The 21,344-nt window shown below is 39.5% G+C and overlaps 1 protein-coding gene across 1 annotated transcript in view; it reads right to left on the bottom strand.

Annotated features, from left to right (window-relative positions):
• The window catches only part of RPRD1A (regulation of nuclear pre-mRNA domain containing 1A), a 42,349-nt gene extending 23,741 nt beyond the window's left edge, over positions 1-18,608 (bottom strand). The window contains exons 1-6 of the mRNA XM_074546408.1: positions 18,276-18,608; positions 8,850-8,979; positions 8,083-8,189; positions 7,906-8,000; positions 6,883-7,009; positions 6,609-6,784 (exon numbers count right to left, since the gene is read on the bottom strand). Coding sequence (XP_074402509.1) covers positions 6,609-6,784; positions 6,883-7,009; positions 7,906-8,000; positions 8,083-8,189; positions 8,850-8,979; positions 18,276-18,426 — 786 coding nt within the window. The 5' untranslated portion in view covers positions 18,427-18,608. The remainder of the gene's footprint in view (positions 1-6,608; positions 6,785-6,882; positions 7,010-7,905; positions 8,001-8,082; positions 8,190-8,849; positions 8,980-18,275) is intronic.
• Between the last annotated feature and the right edge of the window lie 2,736 nt (positions 18,609-21,344).

The following is a 21,344-nucleotide window of genomic DNA, read 5'->3' as shown; positions in this document are numbered from 1 at the left end:
GAATGAAAGCTAAAAAAATCTCACCCTTAAAAAATAATAAGGGTGAAATAGATAAAAAAAATATAACAGCAGTAACATTTTTATTACCTTGTTTCAAAACCAGAATATCCTGAATGTCCAACAATGCTTTAAAATGTGATGAACTGAAGCAAAAGGTTATCTTTATTTTACAGGGGTAAGCAAAGTACAACCTACAACCTGCTCAATCTGTTAGAAAAGCCAGGATTTACACGGAAATATGTGATAAGTCAATTTAAAAGGAGGAAGCCTTCCAGTGTTTCTGCTGCTTTGAATGACCACATTGAGCTGTGAAGTCTAATCTTTCAGGTACAAACTGAGTAACTCTATACTATGGTATCTGAGGCTGTAGTTGGTAAGTCACTTTATGAAAGAAGCATATTTATTGCTCAAGTACAGCAAGGTTGTAAGTTTGCTATGAAAATGGGCCAAATTAGCATTATTCTCACAGAATGGGTATAACACAAAGAACAAAATGCACTGACCATTGACTTTGCTTTGCAGTGTTTGACATAAGGGCTGCTGTTCGCCACCAGTCTTGCAAATTACTTTTACAAAACTCTACAAGTTTATCTTCTGTCACTGAAAAAAGTGCTTATGGAAAGCAAGAAACCACATCTGAAAGACAGGTCAGCAATTTGTAAAAACACTTAGCAAGCCTACTTCCACTGCAGGTAAGAGATGCAACTTATGTCCTATTTCAAACATCCCCTCACCTTAACTAAACACATCTTAAGGAGAAACTAAGGAGAAATTACTATTTCAGTGATCACTTAATTCTCCCCAGTCACCTTTGAGTTGATAATCCACACTACTGATCTTACTGAAATTTAGTTTTGGCTTTTACAAAACACAACCCCAGTGCTGGTATTCAGTAAACTTGAATTAAAAAAAAAAAAAAAATGAAATTCTAATAAATCATTTACAATACACAAACCCTCTCAAATGGCCATTCAAATGGCCAACCTATAAGCAAGGGATTTCAACCAATCCACACAAATATCTAAGCATAGTGGCCTGTTCCTGAATTACATTTCATCTCATACACAGCAGGATGGAGAGAGCTAGAACATAAAGAATAAACCCATTAGAGATCTTTACCCTACATTTCTTTCCTAATGGTGAAGAGCTACATACATTTCTTTGAAAAACAGTGCAACTTACTTGGAACTGGGGCACTAGAGAAAGTAAGTAATTTTGGCAAAGGCTCTCCCCCCTTTATTATGAAAAGATCCACAGTCATGACTCAAAAGATTTCCTTCCGTGTAAGTCATATCTTCCCTGAAATGGAAGTTCTGCCAAGTCAGCCTCAATTTTTGAAGCTGCAATCTTGAACAAAAATGAATACAATGTTTCACCATGTCAAGAGATCACACAATATGGTCTGTTTGTACCACTATCAGGTACCAAGCATGTATCTGATGTACCAAGCATCAGACCTTAAAACAGTCTTAGTGGGTTTGGATGAACCTTACTGACCACTTCCTGATACCTTCCAGTTACCAGTTCTGTAATCACCCCACTGTTAACTGCTCAGCTCCAAATCCAGAATAACTTAAAAGTTATTGTGCTACGCCACATTTATGGAGTTGTAAATCACCTTCAATGCTGCAAACTCCACCCCGTAACAAAAGGCAATATAGGGTTCATCCTACAAATCTTCAACCAAAACTCAGTAAAATAAGTTAGGTGCTCCGCTGCAAGGTTATGAAAAATGAATCCAAATTACCAATAGTGGACTTGAAAAATACTAAGTATAATGGAATATATTACTCCAAGTACTCTGTCACTGAGCAGAGTAAACCTGACATACTAACATACTAAGGATGAATAAGGGGTTTAAAGGAAAAAAAAAAGCCAGCAAGGAAAACACTACTGTGATATCATGAAGGCTATGGTGAAGGGCAACAGTAGACAACAGCACCAACCCAGTTTGGTATTGCAAAACAAAACTTAAGGATAAGAGGCCTGTTATACCACTGCCAGCCCTAAACTGTTTGCTTAATATTTTTGTCTACATTTGAAACCATTAAGTGTGAACTGAGCAGGAAAAAAAAGTATTTCAAATCCAGAGCAAAAGTCAAGGCTGACTAACTGCTTGCTGTTTATCTGTAAAATTCCAAGACAAAATTAAAACCTTCAGGAAGATAAGTCAAGTTATATGGAGCCATAAAAGCTCAATCATGAAATAAATGTGCACTGAACATGACATATTCTCTCAACACGCTAAGAAACTACAATTAAAACCAGATGTGTGAGTGTAAGAATATGAATACTGCTTACAGAGTTGTAGAAAATCAGAAATGCAAGATAGCAGCATTAACTGTTTTAATTAAATGCAAGCTGCTAAATGACAGCAAGCTTCCCAGAGTAGCACCTCCCTCACAAAACTTTGAATCTAGTGACAAGATATTCCCAAATTTAAAGTGGTAAACTGATAGAAGTATGCAAGAAACTATATACCCACTACACGCTAAGTGCAGCAATACTACATCTTTTCCTAAGGCCAAAATGAAGGTGAGGTGGTGTCTTGTGATCCCCTACTCACACCTGTTTGAGTCACATAAGATGTCCATTATCAAACCTTCTATTTGAAACTTAATAAGAGACTAAACACCATAATCCAGGAGACTGTGGGAGGGAGAGGTAAACACAAAGAAACATGAGAGAACAATAAATCAAGTACTTCTCTTGTTCATGTCACTTTGAAGGCAATTTTAATTCTAGAGTAACAAGACAGTCTTATCAAAGGGACATGAGCCAAATTGATACCCAAATCTGGATATCAATTTATGCACCCAATTTCTTGTTCCTGTGCAATATAAAAATCTCATTTTATCCTTCAGTCATACCAAGAGATGAACCAGTATTTTTGTTCAAAAACTAAGGGACAGGCAGGGAGACAGGAGGGAGGTACAACACGGACGGAAAGAGGTAAAAAGTCATCTGAAGTGGTAGAAAACAGGCATGGTATTAGTCATCAAAGGCTTCAGAAAAAAGTTCTACAAAAGTATCCTGTAAAAATTTCCATTTTCTCTAGTACATAGAATCCTACCTAGCCAGAAATCCTAGATGGAGCCACAGCACACTGAACCTTGAATATTTATACTGCTTTAAAACTACCAAAAGTGAAGACTCCTTAGCACAATCCTAAATTTGAGAGGGGTTCTAAAGGGGGCTAAGTGCAATTATAAAGCACATTTTCTCTGTTACCTAATAAAGTGAAAGTTTTTCTATTGTGCTTGTAAAGGAAAAGTCCTACATTCATCACTTCCCATTTCTGATCATGTAAACCCAGCAGTGTAAGTTAAAAAGCAAAAGGCTGATAAAGTCTTGTTTTCACAGCTTTTTCCTTCTGGAAATGGCAGCTTCAATGCAAGCAACCCCCCAACTTCTATATTGGGAATTTTGAATTAGTTCACTGAAAGAATGTGATAGTTTTAAGAACAACCATGTGAAAATTTTAGTCTTCAGGAAAAAGAGATGACACTGGATAAATACTTATCCATCTCAGGCATAAACTCAGTAATGCTTGTGAGAATATAGATGAAAATAGCAGAGATTTGATATGAGTAGTTACAGAATTCTTCCTCTTCAAGTTTTCAAAAACAACAGACAATACAAGATTTTGATTCTTAAATTTATTTTTAGCAGGATGTGTTTACTAATGGATGGTGACATCATTAGAAGATAGGTCCATGTCCACCACCTGCAACAGAAGCTAGACAGATGTTAAAGAAAACAATTTAAGAGTTAAAAATGACACTACTTACCCCAAACATACTTAGGAAAGTCACCTACCAAGCAGTACAGCTAGCTTTTGATGCAGACATAACATTATTTACTTGTTATCAAAATTTCCTGTCAAGATTTAGCACATACATTACCTCGATTTTGATGGGAATCACACACTTCTGTTTCAGAAATAACTATTAGAGAGACTCTCATTCTTAAAAAATTAAGGCATATGGAAAGATTGGTTATGCAAAATTACTTACCTGTAAATTATCTTCAGAAGATAAAACATCTGCCTATTTAGGTCTAAAGCTTTTATCTAATGCTGAAAGCCACTGACAATTCTTTGGGAATTCCAATTCAAATTGTTAAACAAGGTTAACAACAGGTAACATTTCTAGATTCAACTAAGAATACATCCACTTGTTCCTTACTATACCTGTTTGGTATGGTAAGGAATCAGTAAGGTAGGATCTCAGCATTATACTCACAGATTGGTGACAGTAATTCAGGAAGAAATAAAGACTTTCTGTTACAACTGAGAGATCGTGTTATACTTGGGAAAGTATCAATAGCCAGAAGTCTAACACAAGAAACAAGCTTGTCTGGAACAAATTAATTTCACCAGAAATGAAACTTGAACAGCAAAACCTAGGGACAGACAGTTCAGGGAAACACATTCTCAAAGAATTACGTGGAAGGCCCTCTCCCAGTTCTATTTCAAATGAGAAGCCAAGAAGCAAGGTTCAATTTGAGTCATGTAATTTCCCAAATCTGTAAGAACAGGGAGTCCTCACTTCATCTCCATTTCTTAATCACCAAAATAAATCCTACATGTGCTAAGTCAGCAAGCCCTACAGACAATATCACTAAGACATCCTAATCTTACATTTCAAAACTTGAGAATGTTTATCAGCCTCTACTTTCCAAACAAAAAAGCACTACTGATAGTGAGCATGAAGTCATTTAACTCATCACTAGTTTAGAAACTCCATTTTAAGGTTCCTGTTTTTTGAAATCTCTTGGCTCAAAGGCCTTTACTAGTAACTGGATTAACACCATTCTGGCTCATAGTTCTGTATTAGGAAATCATATTTATGCCACACTAATCAGCCTAAAAACATTCTTACAGTGTACTTTAACATCCTAGGACTTCATCAGTTTAAAACAAGCTGCTACAGACACTGAGACTGTCTCCTACTTTTAAAGAAAGACCTCAAACCAGCCCAAAGATGAAACTCTGTAATGTTAGAATTAAATTCTTTAGCAGTCTAAATAATTCAGCCAAGAAACTATGTGAAGCACCATAACAGCCCAGTAATATGCAATTGCTTTCTCTCAGAATTATGAATTCTCTGATCTAGCAATATTGGTAAATTACACTGGTTTCTATTTGTTGAAAACAACCAATAAGGGTGGAATCTGTTCACAGCTATGCTACTATTTTTAATTTCTTTTCAACTGGCTCTCTTGTTTTACAGAAGGGTAAATCTGTCTGAAGACTAAGTCACTGCCTTTTGAGCAACTCCCTATCCTGGCAGGCCACCATACCTACACAGCATATAACTGCTGGTAATGAGCTACATGAACAAGTCAGTGCCTCTAGACAACCAGTCCTTCAATGAAATTATGGGAACTTGTCCTTCAAACCCATTACACAGGCAGAGGGAAGGTAGGGCATATGATGAAAAGCTTAAGGCTTCCTGTTCTTTAATCTTCCAGGTTCCATTATGCAGTTGGATCAGTTGCTACTGAGATCAGCACTACTGTGCATGCCATCTATCTTACATGAAGCTGGTTGATATTCTTCCCACAGGATAAACACAGTAAGGTTGATAGGAAGAACCTTCATCAATTGATTTTCTGTGAGGCATAGAGGAAAGGAAGTCAGGAAATAAGAGTAGGCTAGGAATGACACAACTGATCTGAATGATGACTTCAAATACATTACAAACAGCATTTTCCAGAAAAAAAAGCACAACAAAATCTGAATCAAAGTTATGAAGCTAAAGGTAAAGAAACCACTAGGGAAAGAAAATGCTCTTGACAGGCATATATGATGAAACCTGAAGATAAATTAATGCTGGGACCATTTATGCATATGCTGCAGTTACAGGGCATCATGATTGTTCAGACATCTTCCCTTGCAAAATGATGCAGCTTCAATTCTATTACTGTAATACCCAAGGTTAGCACTGGGAAGCCACTGATATGAAATTATGGACGTATTCTAAATATGTGGAATGTTCCACGGGAGGCTTTACAGTAGTACATGGTAGGAGAGAAAAGCAGGTGATTGGTAATAGCAAAGAAAGGAGTAACTTAAGGGATCATTTGCTAATAATGAGCTGCTCACCCTGCATCACTCTTTTATTATGATCTGCCTGGTTGTGCTGGTGCTAGTGCTGATAACCAGCTGTGTTAGAGGCTGTAGAAACTGTAAGTACATTTCCCTGGGTTTAATGGATGCTTGAGGCAGGTTAAAAACTTGTGCTGAAACCTGGAATTAAATTCTTATCCTTTAGCAAATACATAACTAAGACTTACAACAACGAATGAAAAGAGCATGGAAAGAAAATGACACTATGAAGAATTAAGTTTGTAACAGCAGGGATAAGACTTTCCATCTGCACTACTAAGTTTGTAGGTATAACCAAGACTGAAAAGCAGAAAGAGCTGGTTTAGTAGGCTTAGAACACTAGAATCAAACAATGTGTTACTAATGTGCTGGAAGCAAAGACATAACAGTGGCAAAAAAATATTTGTCTTTGGAGAGAAAAGTTGTTCAGGCTAACTAGAAACATTTGCAAGAACAAGCTTTAGTGAAGAAGAGACTAAAACAAAATATTACGCACTTCCAGCTTATGTTCTTTCTCTGCAAGGAACTCTTTTTGACATCGGAGAAAGTCTGATAACATTCGAGTTAGCTGTTTTCTATCATCTATTTCAGCTGCCAACCTGCCATTGTAATCCGCCAGCAACATACATGCATCATCTACCATTTTGGAAAGTTGCTCTCCAGATTCCTTATCTAAAAAGCAAGCAGAGAAAAACAGGTAAAGTGTGATTCCATTATGCACCATTACGTTCTTAGAAGAGCATTTTGGTTACCAGGCTCCCAACCCTCACCTGTTATTCTGTCTAACAAGGACACATCCTGGACCTCTACAGGCAAGGAAGCTATTCTCTGGTGAACTGCTGCATCCCCAGAGGCAGCATTTTCTAGTTCTTGTAATGCTCTAATGAGATCTGTGGTCTGAAAAAAGCATGCAAGATTGAGAACTAGTTTAAATAAACAGATCCTACAACAAAACAGAAGTATTTACAACAAGCTTCTTGATTTGATGATAATTTTAGCAGCATTTACAGTATCACTTTTAGAGTCGAACAAAACAAAACCTTTAGTCTCAGCACATCATTGCTAGTTTTAAAGGTCACCTTTCTACAAGAGCTTTTTCATTTAAATTCTTTGTATAGGAATACTTATAAACCTTTTCTTCTTGACAGTAGTGATTATTTTACAGTACCTTTCATTTTATTACACATTTTTAAAAAGTACTTTTCTTGTTGCTTTGCTTCACTACTGCAAAAGACTGTATCAGTGCACTTCTTCTGGAAGTAGGGCTGATGCTCACAGAAGCCCAGCTATCTGCTACAGAGAAACATACTAAATTGTGATGACTTGAGCACAGTCGTTCTTTGCTATAACAAAAATCCTTTCAAGATTGGGCAATACTGCAACAAAACCCCACAAGAATTAGAAGAGCTGTAACAGTGCAAGGTAAAACAAGAATTTCTCACAGCCATTGTGAGCAAAACTTTGGGAAATATTTTATTCATAAATCGTAACAATCTTACACTCTAATACATGTGTTACTACTACCCTAAAAACTGAATGAGAACTCAATACATTGTACAAACTGCTGAAATACTGACATGAACAAAGCTGGACATAGAGCTCATACATCTGAGGTTACTGTCAAACACAAAGTTACAGCATACCCCGCTAAAAAACTATTAAAAGTTTGAGGTGTAGCCACCCTTGCCCAGAAACAGTTCCTCACTGAAAAAGAGACCATTCAAAAAAATAGAAAACAAAAAATTCTATATAAAACCATATGGAAGTAGAGAATTTAATAAACATGCTGTTACCTGAGGAGGATCAGTGGGAGAACTTCGAGGTGAGCAGTTATTTTCATCAACTTTGATCTGTTCATATGTGCGCTTCCTCACCTTTCTGTCTCCATCTAAATGAAAACAAACACAGCAGTCAAAGAAGTACTATTTGAAACAGGAGACAGAACCTTCATACACTCACAAAATACTTACACAAAGCTTGCCTAAGTTGTTCTAATACATCATTTTCATAAACAGACCTTTCTTCCCAGATAGACAGCACTCGGCCAAGGTGTTTCTTACAACTCTCATCAGACTCACTGTTAGAAGGAGAAAAGCAAATATCAGCACTAGTTAGAAGTATAGCACCGCTTTATGATTTTTTTTCACAGAAAGACCTTCACAGATCTTAGCAATATCCAACCATCAGAAGTCAAATAACCTCAGAAAATAACAAATCCCCATTTTAAAGAAAGCAAAGACCAGTTTAATGTGCTCTAGCAAGCACCTGAAAAACAAAAGGGCCTATATCAAACTCTTTTGGTTTTTTAACCCATAAATCTGCAAACACTACAAACAGGTTAATGTTGCTTCAACAGCTGTGTATCATTGTGAAGATAATCCTGCATCAGGACTCTAGCAATGACGTTAGAGGCTGCTGGAGAAAGGGCAAATCATGCAACAACCAGTAATGAAATGCCAAACTGTTGTAGCACATAAACACAGACAGTACGCAAGTTTCAGTTTCTTCCTTCTTGAAAGGCTGTCTTCCAAGGCAAAAAGGAACTGAATGCTGATGAATTTACTATCAAACTCATCAAGCTGTAGTAAGACTATCTAAGATCACAAGAACGCTGAATAAATGAAACTAAGATTTCAAGTACAGGAATAGCACATAAAGACTAGATGGACCAGAAGACATCGACTGACCACTTCTCAAATGCAGTGTGAAGGACACTGCACATACAAGTTTACTGTACCTTGAAACATGCTTAAAAGCCTCCACTATTACAGGAGCAAAGTCTTTTGTAAATTCTGGTCCTTTCCTTTTACTGTTCTGTATGACATCATTGGCCAAGTACAGGAATGTCAGCTTCCTATTCGGTTTTGCTAATAAAAAGAAAAATTAAAAATAATTAGAAATTTTATTTCCTTCAACTAATACCTACATATCCAGGCTTATATTGAATACAAACACCCACTCCACCACATCCTGAAATCAGATGTTTTTTTCCCATTTTCATTACTGCTTACACCATTTCACATTTTCAGTATTTTCATGTGAAAGACTTTAGTCACTCATTGGGTTTTCTCTCCTTTCTGCTCTCTTTGTTCAAGTTCCTCTTCCTTCATAGTATCACACAATCTCCATTTAGTGCCATCTCAAAAAACAGAAAAAATCCCAAGATATTCCAAAGTTCTTCATCCCCAAACTATTTTCAGGTGTTTTCCTGAGCCGTTAATGATTCTTGTTTGGCAGCCTTCATGGATTTCTTCCAAGTACTTCAGCTTTCTTCTAACCCTGCTTAAATTTCTTACACTCATGAAATCTTCTGATGAGGCACTTCACAGATCCACAATCATTCATGTGAAGAACCTCTTCCCTTTCAGTCTGAATTTCACTCAGTCTTACACAACCACTCCTCATTCTCACATTTAAGCAAACTGAACAGTCAATTCCCTCGTCCATGTCCCTGTATCACTCTGATACTCCCCTTCCCCACCTCTGAATTGTTAAAACACTCATGTGCCAGCAGCTGTAAGAGCACAAAAGTGTTTTCAAAAACCACCTTGAAGCTCCTGTGGTGTATCTCTTCTCTCAGCACCTTAAACATCTTAACCCACCTCTCTTAATGTGCACTAGACTACAAGCTTCCAATTTACAAGCTGCTTCTCAAAATCTATTCCACGTTTTCTAAGTGCTCCTACCTGGGTATTTTTATTTATACTTCATCTAATTTTCATTATTCTTCAAGTTTACTGGAGCTGAAACTCTTACTGTAACATTTCTACTTTTGGTTAACACCAGAATACCATTACCACCACATAATCTCAATACGTACACTCTGATTTTAAAAAGAGGTTTCTCTTGAAAGACAAGTTTTTTCTACTCTGTCAAGGAAAGCAGCAGCGTGGTAACGACAATCCAGGATTTCTTATAATTTATGCAAGAAAATATGATTTGATTTTGTTACTTTCTAGTCTGTCCTCTCAAAAATGCAGAACACCACCCTCACATATAAAGAGAACATTCAATGTTAATATGCTTTCACTCTAGGGAAATGCTTTCAAGAATAAATTTTGCACTACAGAAAGACTCCTCTGAAGAACTGCTCCTTGAAGTACAGAATTCTTTCCAGTCTCTGAACAGATATATCTAACAAGTTGGGAGTTTTGGATTGACTGGGGAAAAAAACATCTGTTAAATGTAAAAATGCACTTTGCTTACAGTCAAGATAAACTGAAGAGTAGGAAACAAAAAAAAAAAAAAAAGCTTGGAAGTGCTAGACACAAGGTGGACTCAATAGAGTCTGCTCCAAACAGTGAAGTCACCACATTCAAGCAGACAGGAAATTAATCTATTTCTGTCAAAATCTGGCTTATCTATAATGTAGGTTCTATAAAGCTGCGCTGCTCAATTTCTACATTAAAACCTGACTGATGATAAAACAACACATCTCTTATGTTTCACATAAGAGCTCTGACACCTAGCAAGTTTTGAATCACTCAGAGAGAGAATATCAGAAAACACACGTTTTCTCATAGGCATAATAAAAAAGTAACTAAAGTTTATCAAAGATGGCCTTGATTCCTTCTCTCAGTTCTTAAATAAGTCCAGAATGAGGATTCAAAATCTAATGAAGCACAACATCCTATATCCTCTGGAACTTCATGCAGGGTAGGTCCTTATCCATTCATTTCACCAGAAAAAAACCCCATCATTTTTAAATCCTCAGTGATGTAACTCATTTGTGAGATACCCTAACTTCCTTCTTTCCAAAAAACAGTCAAATCAACTGGGCTGGCAAAGACACCAGATGGATAGCCAGTGACATGAAGTCAGGTAATGCTGACTCTCACAAAGCCTGGACACTATCTATTCACTGCAGTAAAAGATTGATGTATCATATTTGGTAAAAGCATCCTAAACCACAGAAAATAATTTTCAGGCTTATTCCCCCAATTATTACCTTTTCAGCTTCCTACTACAATTCAACATAAACAAAGCTGTGCAGAATTAACAAAACCCCTAGACCCACTATTAAGCTATCTGTGCCTTTGGTTGAAAATTTCACTATTCTACCCTTATTATTCACAAGGAAAATTGTGAAGTAAAATTTAATTCTTCTTGCTGTAAGAATGTGCTGCACAAAATTCCAAAGGTAAAAATTATGCATAATATTGAGAAGTGCTCCCTCTCCCTTCACAAATTTTCAAGACTTACATTCTGGTCTACTGGCACTCTGCATTACACATGAGACTGAAGGTAAACTCTGGCAACCTGAACCGAAAACATTCTATCGCTAGCATGACTATAAATTGACTGGTGATGTCTGAAACACAAATTAAATTCAGGATCAAATAGATCTGTTTTGGAGAAAGAACTATGTTAGAACATCTCTCTTCAGTAGCAGTGAAACTCATTTTCCAGCGTGGGGCATTGATAAACCTCAGAACATCAAAATGGATCAAACAGACAATTTTTGAAGGTCCTCAACACATGGCAAGGCTAACAGCAAAAGCATTCTTACTGCCAGAAGAAAATGAAGAGAGAAAACCTGTAAGAACTTAGTTTAAAGAAGGATCTGAAAGGCACAACTGCCAGAACGTACAGTGTTACAAGTAGCCACCTCAGTACCAACAGTACCCTCTGCAAACACAAAACTGCCAAGAAATCATCGTGTTGGATTGAGTCATCTTTTCAGAAGCTCTGTGCAGTGTTCACATAACTCCTCTGCTTGCTGCAGCCAGACTCACCATTTAGCCACCAAAGTAGCTCCCTGAAGCACTGGATTCTGATGTTTTTTAATGTGTCAACAGTGCTGGTTGATGTAAGAGCCATATTATGCGTATTACTCTTAAAGCATCTTCAATGAGACTACATGGGATTGGCACCTTGCAAATGAAACTATGTCTGTACCAAAAATGCATCTGACATGTTTAAATGCCAATGAATATTCTTCAGAAAATAATGATGTTTCACCAACAATTAGCATACTGAGATATCTGCAGTGGAGACAACATCATCAAGCCTTAGTTTTTGGCAATCCATTCTTTCAGTAATGCATTTTTGTTAGCCCATTCGGTATGCCTGGTTCTCTAGCAGCTCAGAATTGATGCCTGACATTATCTGCTTTAAACCATAAGACTTAGAGAACTCCTGACACTGACAAGCCACCACTTTAGTGCAAGTAACGAGCATTTTACCCTGAAAGGCAATAAATCAGTCATTTTCACTGAGGTTAGCCCTGGCAATCAAAGTCAGCACAATCACCTGTCTTCTCCACATTTACCTCCTGCATTTGAAATTGAGCTCCCATGAAGATAGCTAGAAACATGCCCATTAGTTTCATGCTGTTTTACACCTAGAGCCAAGACATATTTGCTGTTGCAGATATACTAGAAGAAACTACAGAAAAGCACACAAGCATAAGAGATTTCACTTATATCCCACTACAAAACATATAGACTGACTGAGCATCTGAAAATGTTACATCAGGCTGCGGCTTTCTGCAGGCCAGATCTGCTGTGTCAACTGACCTTGAAGGAAAATACCACCTAACAAAAGGGTTTGAAACAATAAGCATGTTATTGTTAAAAATGTTAAAATCTCACAAAAGTTATCAGCCCGAAACATTTCATTAGCATACTTAAGTTCTCTAGTATGGATTCAAATAAAGATTTCGCTAAATTGCTTTTGAATTACTTTAGTCTATACACATGCACAAGAGTTTATGAGTGCCACCACTCCTCCCAAAATCTCTGGGACACTTTCTCACAGCATGCTTCACACCTTTGCAAGAGGGACTCATGACATCTCTGTAAATACCTGACAAGCTTTTAAGCTTTTTATTACAAGACCAAACATTGTTAAGTCAAGCAGCACTGAAACTTGAGTGTAAGCTCACCGATCCTTCACACTGTGGAGAGCTAACCTGGGTTTTTATGCAAGCTGATTAAGCAGAGCATCTTTGGTAATATGACTCTAAAAAGTCACTTGAGAGGCTGCCACTAGAAAAGACAGTTTAAAGACAACACAATCCATAAAAGGCACATTGTACAACAAGCCCTTAACCTTAAAACTCATTAGCCTTCTACTAAGAAAGGGTTAAACTAAGCATTCCACCTTGTGCAGTCACCTGGTGAATTTTACCAAGGTTTGATAATTGCCATGTTTTCTCTTCAAAGAGGGAAATGGGATTGCCCATTGAATGTGTTCAAGGTTTGAGGGTCCAAGTATTTTGACCGGGTTTGGAGACTAGTGACAAAGGGAACACAACACACAGCCACGGCTGGGATTAAGGCCACTAGCATCAAATTACCACAGGAATGCCAGAAAGCTGGTCACAGACCAAGGAAACCATTCCAACATAATTACACTGCAGAAGCTTCCCACTGCACTCAGTGCATCCTGAACTACCTGAACATATGAAACAAACCAACTCCTTTCATTGCCTTACCTGGCTGGTAAAATGCCAAGATGGATATGAATCAACTGCAACAACAGCTTCAGGATAGTAAAAAGACCCTACACTTAAGTATTCAGAACCAGAATGGTAAAAGACACGTAGGTTTGACACTACACAACCCAAATATAATTGTTTGAAATAAAAGGTTCTTACATTGCCACTCCTCTGCTCCTAACTGCAGATCATTCTGTAAATCATGTACACAGCAAATAAGTTTCCCTAACTAGACTCAACATTGCCCACCACCTGAAGTTTTGCCTTTTTGTTGCTCTCCAAACCTTTTGGTGTGGATGAGAAGATTGATGTGGGCATAACCAGTGAAATCCAAAAGCCATAGCTTTGCTTCTTTTAAATAAAAGAAACCAAAGTTATTTATTCTCTCACATTGGACAATGGCACTATACCATCACTAAGTAAAATAATCTTACAATCACCAGAAAAGAAAGATTCCTTCTCCTGGTAGAAAAAACTACACCACATGGTATAGAAAATAATTGCTTTAAAGCAGGAACTTGTTTCCTGTGATCCACTTCCCATCTCCAAGGCAATATATCACAGCCACTTTTGGCTGTAATTGTGCTCCAAAACAGCTAAGTATTAGAGTAGTTCAGATGTAGTACAACTTTCAAATCTGCTTTAAGTGTCGCTAGGCCTTCTCAATTTACTTACTAAAATCCTCTATCTTCCAAATTTCAGCAGTTGCCACAACAGCCAGTAGCTTCAGAAAAACATATTTCATCAGTGCAACAGCTATACTGGATGAGGACCCAAGCAGCAGCACAAGTCCAGTGGCAGAAGCTGTAGACAAACCATAAATAAGCAAAAAAGATGTAGCTTCTTATACCACTGAAAGACTTCAACACCAGGAAAAAACAAACAAAGAAAAAACATAATAAACTGGCACAGCAGGTGAGCTGGCAGAGTGAAGCACTACAAATACATCTCCCTGCAGCAGCCCAGACGCACCTACACAACTGCGGCTCTCCTAAGGCTCTACACAACGGCTCCACTGACCTAGATGGGCTGTGCAGGGAAGAGAGTGATCAGTGTGACACGGGTGGGGTGACAGATGACAGCCTAAACAAGAGGTCAAGCGATCAAGGAGGATGGGGGATGATCACCATCAATTTCTGTTGCTGTCTTATCACTGAGATGCCGTGTGGGCCCTAAAGAAGCAGATACTTGAATCTGAAATTAGGTTTAAAGATCCAATGCAACAGTGTCCTGTGAAGAACCAAGACTTGGACATGAAGATCCCTGTGGGTCCCTTCCAACTCAGAATATTCTGTGCTTACTAAAATATCACTATGAAATAAATACTTAACAAGTGACAGAACTGAACCTGGAAAAGGTAAAAGAAAATGAGATGACAGGCAAAGATTCATATGGACAACTAATTGGAACTCAAAATAACAAGTCCCACATTACAAACCCTTAGTAATTTGGGGTTTTCTCCTTTGAAAAAGAACACCTTTTAACCAAGTACAGCAAACTGCACATTGAGCCTACTGAACAGGCAGTTACTGTTCACCCTTGAAGGCAGATACTTTGAATTACAGACTTGACATTTTTCATTTCAAAAAATGAACTAACACGTAGCAAACCTCTACAGTTGCAGAGCCTCCTGAAACCAGGGAGCAAGAGATGCATGCAAGAGAACAAACCTGACTTGCAAACAACAAAAAATAATTCTCAAGAGACTGCATCTCAGAAGAGCCTATTCAAAGGTGTTTCTTCCTAAGGGGTTTCCCAGCAGCCCTTCAATGACTGCAGGCTTACACAACAAATGTGTATGTTATGCCACTACTCAGTTTAAAAAGAAACGCTCTAAGTCATTCCCTTTATGGATACACAAAACTACACAGGGTTAAATGGGCCCACCAGTTGCCTCTTTAAAATGACTGAGGTAATCACAAGTTAATTAATTAGTACTACTTAAATACTGAATAAACTTATGACTCCCAAGTAATTAACTATTTAACTTTGAGAACTACATTTCATACCTCTGAAATCTAGCTGAAGCAGGATCATTTCCCTCAGAACACGCTTTTCAAGAAAACCTGTACATGAAGGCATACTGATGATCCATAGGGATGCCAGAATATGGGACCCGACCACTGCCAATTAATCCAAGTAAACAGAAAGACACTAAAATTTTATGCTGTCTAAATTATATGCAGATTTGAAAAGCTAACTTTTCTCCTCTAGTCCAATGTGGCATAAAGAAAAAGATTACTTTAAATATAAAAGAATCAGAACCAAACATTCAGGAAAGAAAGAGCTCTGATCTTAGGACTTGCCTTGATGAATAGCTAGAGACATGTTCAGAAAGGCTCATGAAATCTCATCTGATGCAAATGATATTTTACCAAAACTGAAAGCATCCAGAAAAAAACATAATGTCATTGTACTGTGGTCAACCCAACTAGTTATACAATGTTCCTGAAAAGCAGTAGGCTGGAAGGAAGGTCTGGAGAGGGGGGGTGACAATAAAAAAGGGATACAATGAAAGGAAACAAAATCTAGAAATGCAAGGTTCAAGGTTCCAGGACACTAGTGGCTAGCAATAACAGCTGACAACGTCAATAACTTTCATATCCATATTCCCCAAATGGAGGTAATTTTCCTCTCAGGTAGAAGAGAAATCCTGTTTCTATGGTTTGAATAACAGGTAAGTCAGGAGCCTTAAACTTACTCTAGTTATGGCCTCATTGCCAATATCCTACTTTATGGTGTTTTATGCACTTGCTTCACCACAGGAGAGTTGTTTTCCTCTCATCCTTCCCATGCTGTCTGCTGACATGACTACTTCCACCTCTGGGGATTAGACACCATCTTACAAATCTGTGCAGCAATTAGCCAGAAGTTAGTATCAGGTAAATGCAAACTAGCATTTATGAAGCTCATATATTATAAGAAATAGGAAACTAAAATACATCCTGTGCATATTAACTATGGCAGATTTAAATGAAGCTTCCTATCTTCCAAAATGAAACACTTCACAGAGGCCTAAAAGCCCAGAAGGGTCAGGACCCTGAAAGCACAGGCAGAGTTTCACATTTGCCTTCCACAGACCCTTGAAGGTTGGCATCTGAAGAGAGGTCACACCACAATCTTACTTTGAAGCAGCAAAAGCAGGACAACAACTTCAATAAACAAAACAAACCCAATCATGGCAGTTATTCTCACCTAAAGCTCAAAAGAAGGTTGTTATCCTTGCCTCTCAATGCTTGGGTTTCAAAGATTTCATTTCTCCAGTTAGTCAACCAGCACAAGAGGAAAGTTAAAGTTAAGGACTGCCTATTAATATCACAGATTACTATGAACTAATATTGTGCATGATAATTAAGATGAGCAACCAAAACGCTGTGTCTCTTTAAATTAGTTTAAGATACCTTCCTGGTATCATTCAAAACCCTAAACATTCACGCTACTTGATTAGAAGGCCCAGAAATGTGAAATGTTTCAGACACAGGTGGGAGATCCATTCATTTGCTCCTGGAACGAAAAAAAGCAAGCCTGCAACTAACACAATGAAAATGTGTTTATGTCCTAAGATGGAATAATGTCACCAAGTCAGTCTTCCTTCAGTCAATACAAATAAGAATTTAACTCATGCCTCAAAGTTCAAAAGATAACAAATCCCAGAAAAAGATATTTTAATAAAACCACAGTAGCCATATTACACGAAACTCAGTGTTTCCTTCCTCTTTCATAAATCCTGAAATGGCTTAGTACTGTTTTTCTGCTTAGTCTAAAAGATTGAGACTTATTATTTTTCCCATTGAAGATCCACATAATATTGAGGCTCCAACGGAAGCTACTGTAAAACAGCATCATCTTGTAGATCGAAGCAGAGTTCCAGTAAGTGAGTTTTCTTTTTCTTAAATGAACCAACTTAAGCTATTATCCAGTCAGGTCAAATAAACCCTCATATGCCATTTCTCCCTTTCACTCCCTCAACCACAGTCTATAGCTGCAAGTTCTTTCCTGTTAAATGGAAAGCCACATTAGCATTTAAGTCTGCACGCTGATCACAGCTAAAGAAACTCACGTTTTTATTATGTTAACATTTTTATTAACCATCTGGCAAAACCAGGAAGCAAGATCCGCTCTGGATACATTACACTGCTTTTCCGTCAGTGTACTCCCATCCCCACCTGCCCTTCAGGAACAGTTTCTGGAAAGGAAACCTGAGTAGACATGGAATTCAAATAGTATTACAGCTAACCATCACAAGAGAGGATGACAAATAATACGCAAAAAGGCTCCGTCTTGAAAGAGCTGGAATTAACAACAAAAAGCCCCAAAACCCTGGCTCGCCGGATTCCTTCCGGTTCCCCACTTTCCTTTCTCCTTAAAAAACGGGAGATAATACACAAGGGGCAGCGTCCTCAAAGACACCTCTTTATGAAGTGACGGGAAAATGGGAAGGAAAAGAAAGGAGCGAGAGAGGTGGAAGGAAAAAAAGGGAGAAGCAGCACCTGGCAGCCCACGGTCCCGGAGAAACGTAGACCCGACGTTTAACGCTGGCCCAAGAGTTCCTCTCTCTCTCCGCAGGCGCTCAGGCCTGCCCTCGCTCTCTCCCCGGCCCCGCAGGCCGCGCAGCCCCGCCGGACCTCCCTCCCTGCGCCCGCACTCCGCAGCGGGGCCGCCGCCTCCAGTCCCGCCCGGCCCCGCCGCCCCGGGGCGCCCCCCGCCCGGCCCCCCGCTCACCTTTGCGCAGCTCCCGCTCCCACACGCTGACGATGAGCGCCGAGTGCTTGCGGTGGTGGATGAGCCACAGGCTCAGCGTCTGCACGCTCTGCTGCGAGTTGCTCAGCTCCGACAGCTTCCGCTCCAGCGCCGCCTCCGAGAACGCCGACATCGCTGCACCGCGTTGGGCCCCGCCGCTCCGTGCCGTCCTGGCCGGGCCGCACTCAGTCCCCGCCTCTCGGCCCCGACGAGGGAGGAGCCGACGGGCGATTCCCAGCCCTTCCCGCCCCGGCGGCAGCGCCCAGCGCCAACAAAATGGCGGCGGCCGAGGCCCGTGGGGAGCCGCGCGGTCCCGCCCCCTCCCCGCCTGCCCTCACTTCCGGCCGGGCGCGAGCTCGCGCTGGGGAGGGGCCGCGCGGGAACGGGATCCCTCAGGGATGGGGATTAGTGTCCTGCCCTGGAAAATAACACAGAAACGCAAATGTAAATTTGCCCCCAGAAGGCAAACTAGTCCTAGCGGTTTCTTTCACCCAGCAGGTTAAGAATAACAGAATCGTTATGGTTGGAAGGGAGCTCTGGATATTATCCAGTGCAACCCCCTGCCAAGGCAGGATCACCTGGAGCAAGTTAGACAGTGTTATGAATAAGAAGTTTGACTAGGCCAATATTCAAGCAGAAATCAATTTATTATTTAATATGGTAAAGTATGAGCAATACAGCGCTGGGTACAGTGGGGGAAGTTTTCCCTCCAACTGCACACCGATAATTGATAGTTACAAGTATTTATAGGGGTACTCATCAGCTTTTTTCTGGCAGTTTCTATTTCCAATCCTTTACTCATCAGCAATTTTTATTCCAAATTATTACATCACAATTCTATACACTATTGTGATTTTAATTTATCAGGATGTATCTCAAAGGAGTATCCCCAAATGGTGACGGTCCAGTTTCCAAAAGAAGAAAGACGAATCCCATCTGGTGGGGTCCAGCTCCCCAGATGTGGGTCCACCTTTTAATTGCAGAGACTATAAATCTCATAACAGTGATGTCTAGCTTCCCTTTGGTTGAAACCATACACCCTTGAGGTGATGTTCATCTTCCTTTCTCAAGCTGTTTTTCTCTGCTTCAATAGGGCGTGAGATAAGCATATTTCCTTTATATATCTTCTAAAGCTATAATTTCAAGGATACAAGTAATATTCTAAAATTATACTTCAAAAGGTTAATATTGCAGAGCTTTTTATGGATTAAATGCAAGCAAAAAGCAACATCTTTAACACCTTAATTCCAATGCTCCTAAATAAACCAGGGTTAATTGCAAACAAAAGATAGGTTCAAAGGCCTTTTTCCATGCTTTATTTTCCTCAGTTATTATTAGAATTCGCAACTATCCCATTGTCAGCGTCCACACATACCGCAATCACAAGTACACATGTCGCCTGTTTGTACCTGACACAAAACACAGCTTTGCATCTCACAACAGGAATGTGTCCCGAAAGGGAAACTCTGTAATCTCCCTGAGCAGCCTGTTCCAGTGCTCTGACACCCTCACCATAAAGCAGTTCTTCCTCAGGCTGGAGTGGAACTTCTTGTGTTTTACTTTAAGGTCATTCCTCCTTGTCCTGTCGCTAGGCGACACCAAAAAGAGTTTGAGACCATCCTCTAGGTACCTGCTTTTGAGATATTTGTCTGTATTGATGAGATCCCCTCTCAGTCTTCTTTTGTCCAAACTAAACATCCCCAGCTGCCTCAGTTTCTCTTCATAAGAGAAATGCTCCAGACCCCAAATCATCTTTGTGGCTTCCACTGGACCATCTCCAGCTCCTCATCTTCCTAGTGCTGAGGAGCCCAGAACTGGACACAGTGCTCCAGATGTGGCCTCACTAGGGCCAATTAAAGGGGCAGGATGACCTCCCTCTCCCTCGGGCAGTGCTCTTCCCAATGCACCACTGTGCCAGCTTATGGTCCACCTGCCGCCCACAAAGACTCCCAGGTCCTTCCCAGCAGAGCTGCTCCAGTGCTGGTACTTGGGCTTCTTCTTCCCCAGGCACTCACTTACTTACCATACACTTGGGTGCATAGTATTTCACGTCAGCAGGTAGACACATGCGCCACAAAGGTGTCTGGCCTCATTTCTGAAAGCTGTCTCTTTTGGTTTTGATTTCTGGCATTAACAGTATCATGTGACAGAATTCTACTGTTCACTCACAAGATTATGTGCAAAAATGCTTCATCTTTGTTTTTGCTCCTTAAAGCTTCATTGCATTCTTGCTACTTCTGCTACTTTGGAGATGGTGAATAAAAATTACTGTCTGCTTACCTTTATATTATTTTCTAGATTTTTTTATCATGTAATCTTCAGGCATTTTTCAAGGATTCTCTGAACAGGGAAGGTACTCTGTGCTACCTGACATAAGTAGCATTCTTGATGTGAGCATTTCTAGCCTTCCCTGATGTCCATCTGAAAAACACTTTACATTATTTCTTATTTTAAACATTATCAAGTGGCTGACAATTTCAGAGAGCTATCTGCCTTAGCAACTACAGGTCTATCCTGAATCCTATTTCTGTAGCTAATAATTATGATTGCAGCTGTCAGTATTTTTCATTTTTCTATAAAATTGCATGTGTATTAATTAGAAAAATATGCATATGCCTTACTCTTAGGACATCCTGACAATGGCTAACTGTCCATCCTTAAACTGGAATTCCTATGACCTTTTTTACACCTAATTTGTCCTCATCAAACAGTGGAACACTAGCTATGAGCAAAAATAATTGTGGAGTATTTTAAAGAATCACAGAGTGGGTCAGGTTGAAGTGACCACAGTGGATCATCTGGTCCAATCTCTGTGCTTAGGCAGGGTTATCCCTGAAACATAACACAGGATTGTGTCTGGACAGTTCTCAAGTATCTCTGGTGAGGCAGACTCCACACCCTCTCTGGGCACTCTGTTCAGTGCTCGGTCACCTGCACAGTAAAGTTCTTCCTCATATGCAGGTGTAACTTTCTGGGCATCAGTTTCTGCCAATTTGCTCTTATCCTGTTGCTCAGCACCACTGAGCAGATCCTGGATCTGCCTTTTTGACA

Source organism: Zonotrichia albicollis, chromosome 1, assembly GCF_047830755.1.
Source record: "Zonotrichia albicollis isolate bZonAlb1 chromosome 1, bZonAlb1.hap1, whole genome shotgun sequence".
Taxonomy (NCBI): domain Eukaryota; kingdom Metazoa; phylum Chordata; class Aves; order Passeriformes; family Passerellidae; genus Zonotrichia; species Zonotrichia albicollis.
The sequence above is the reverse complement of the archived record's forward strand: the minus strand, read 5'-3'. Positions and strand labels throughout refer to the sequence as shown.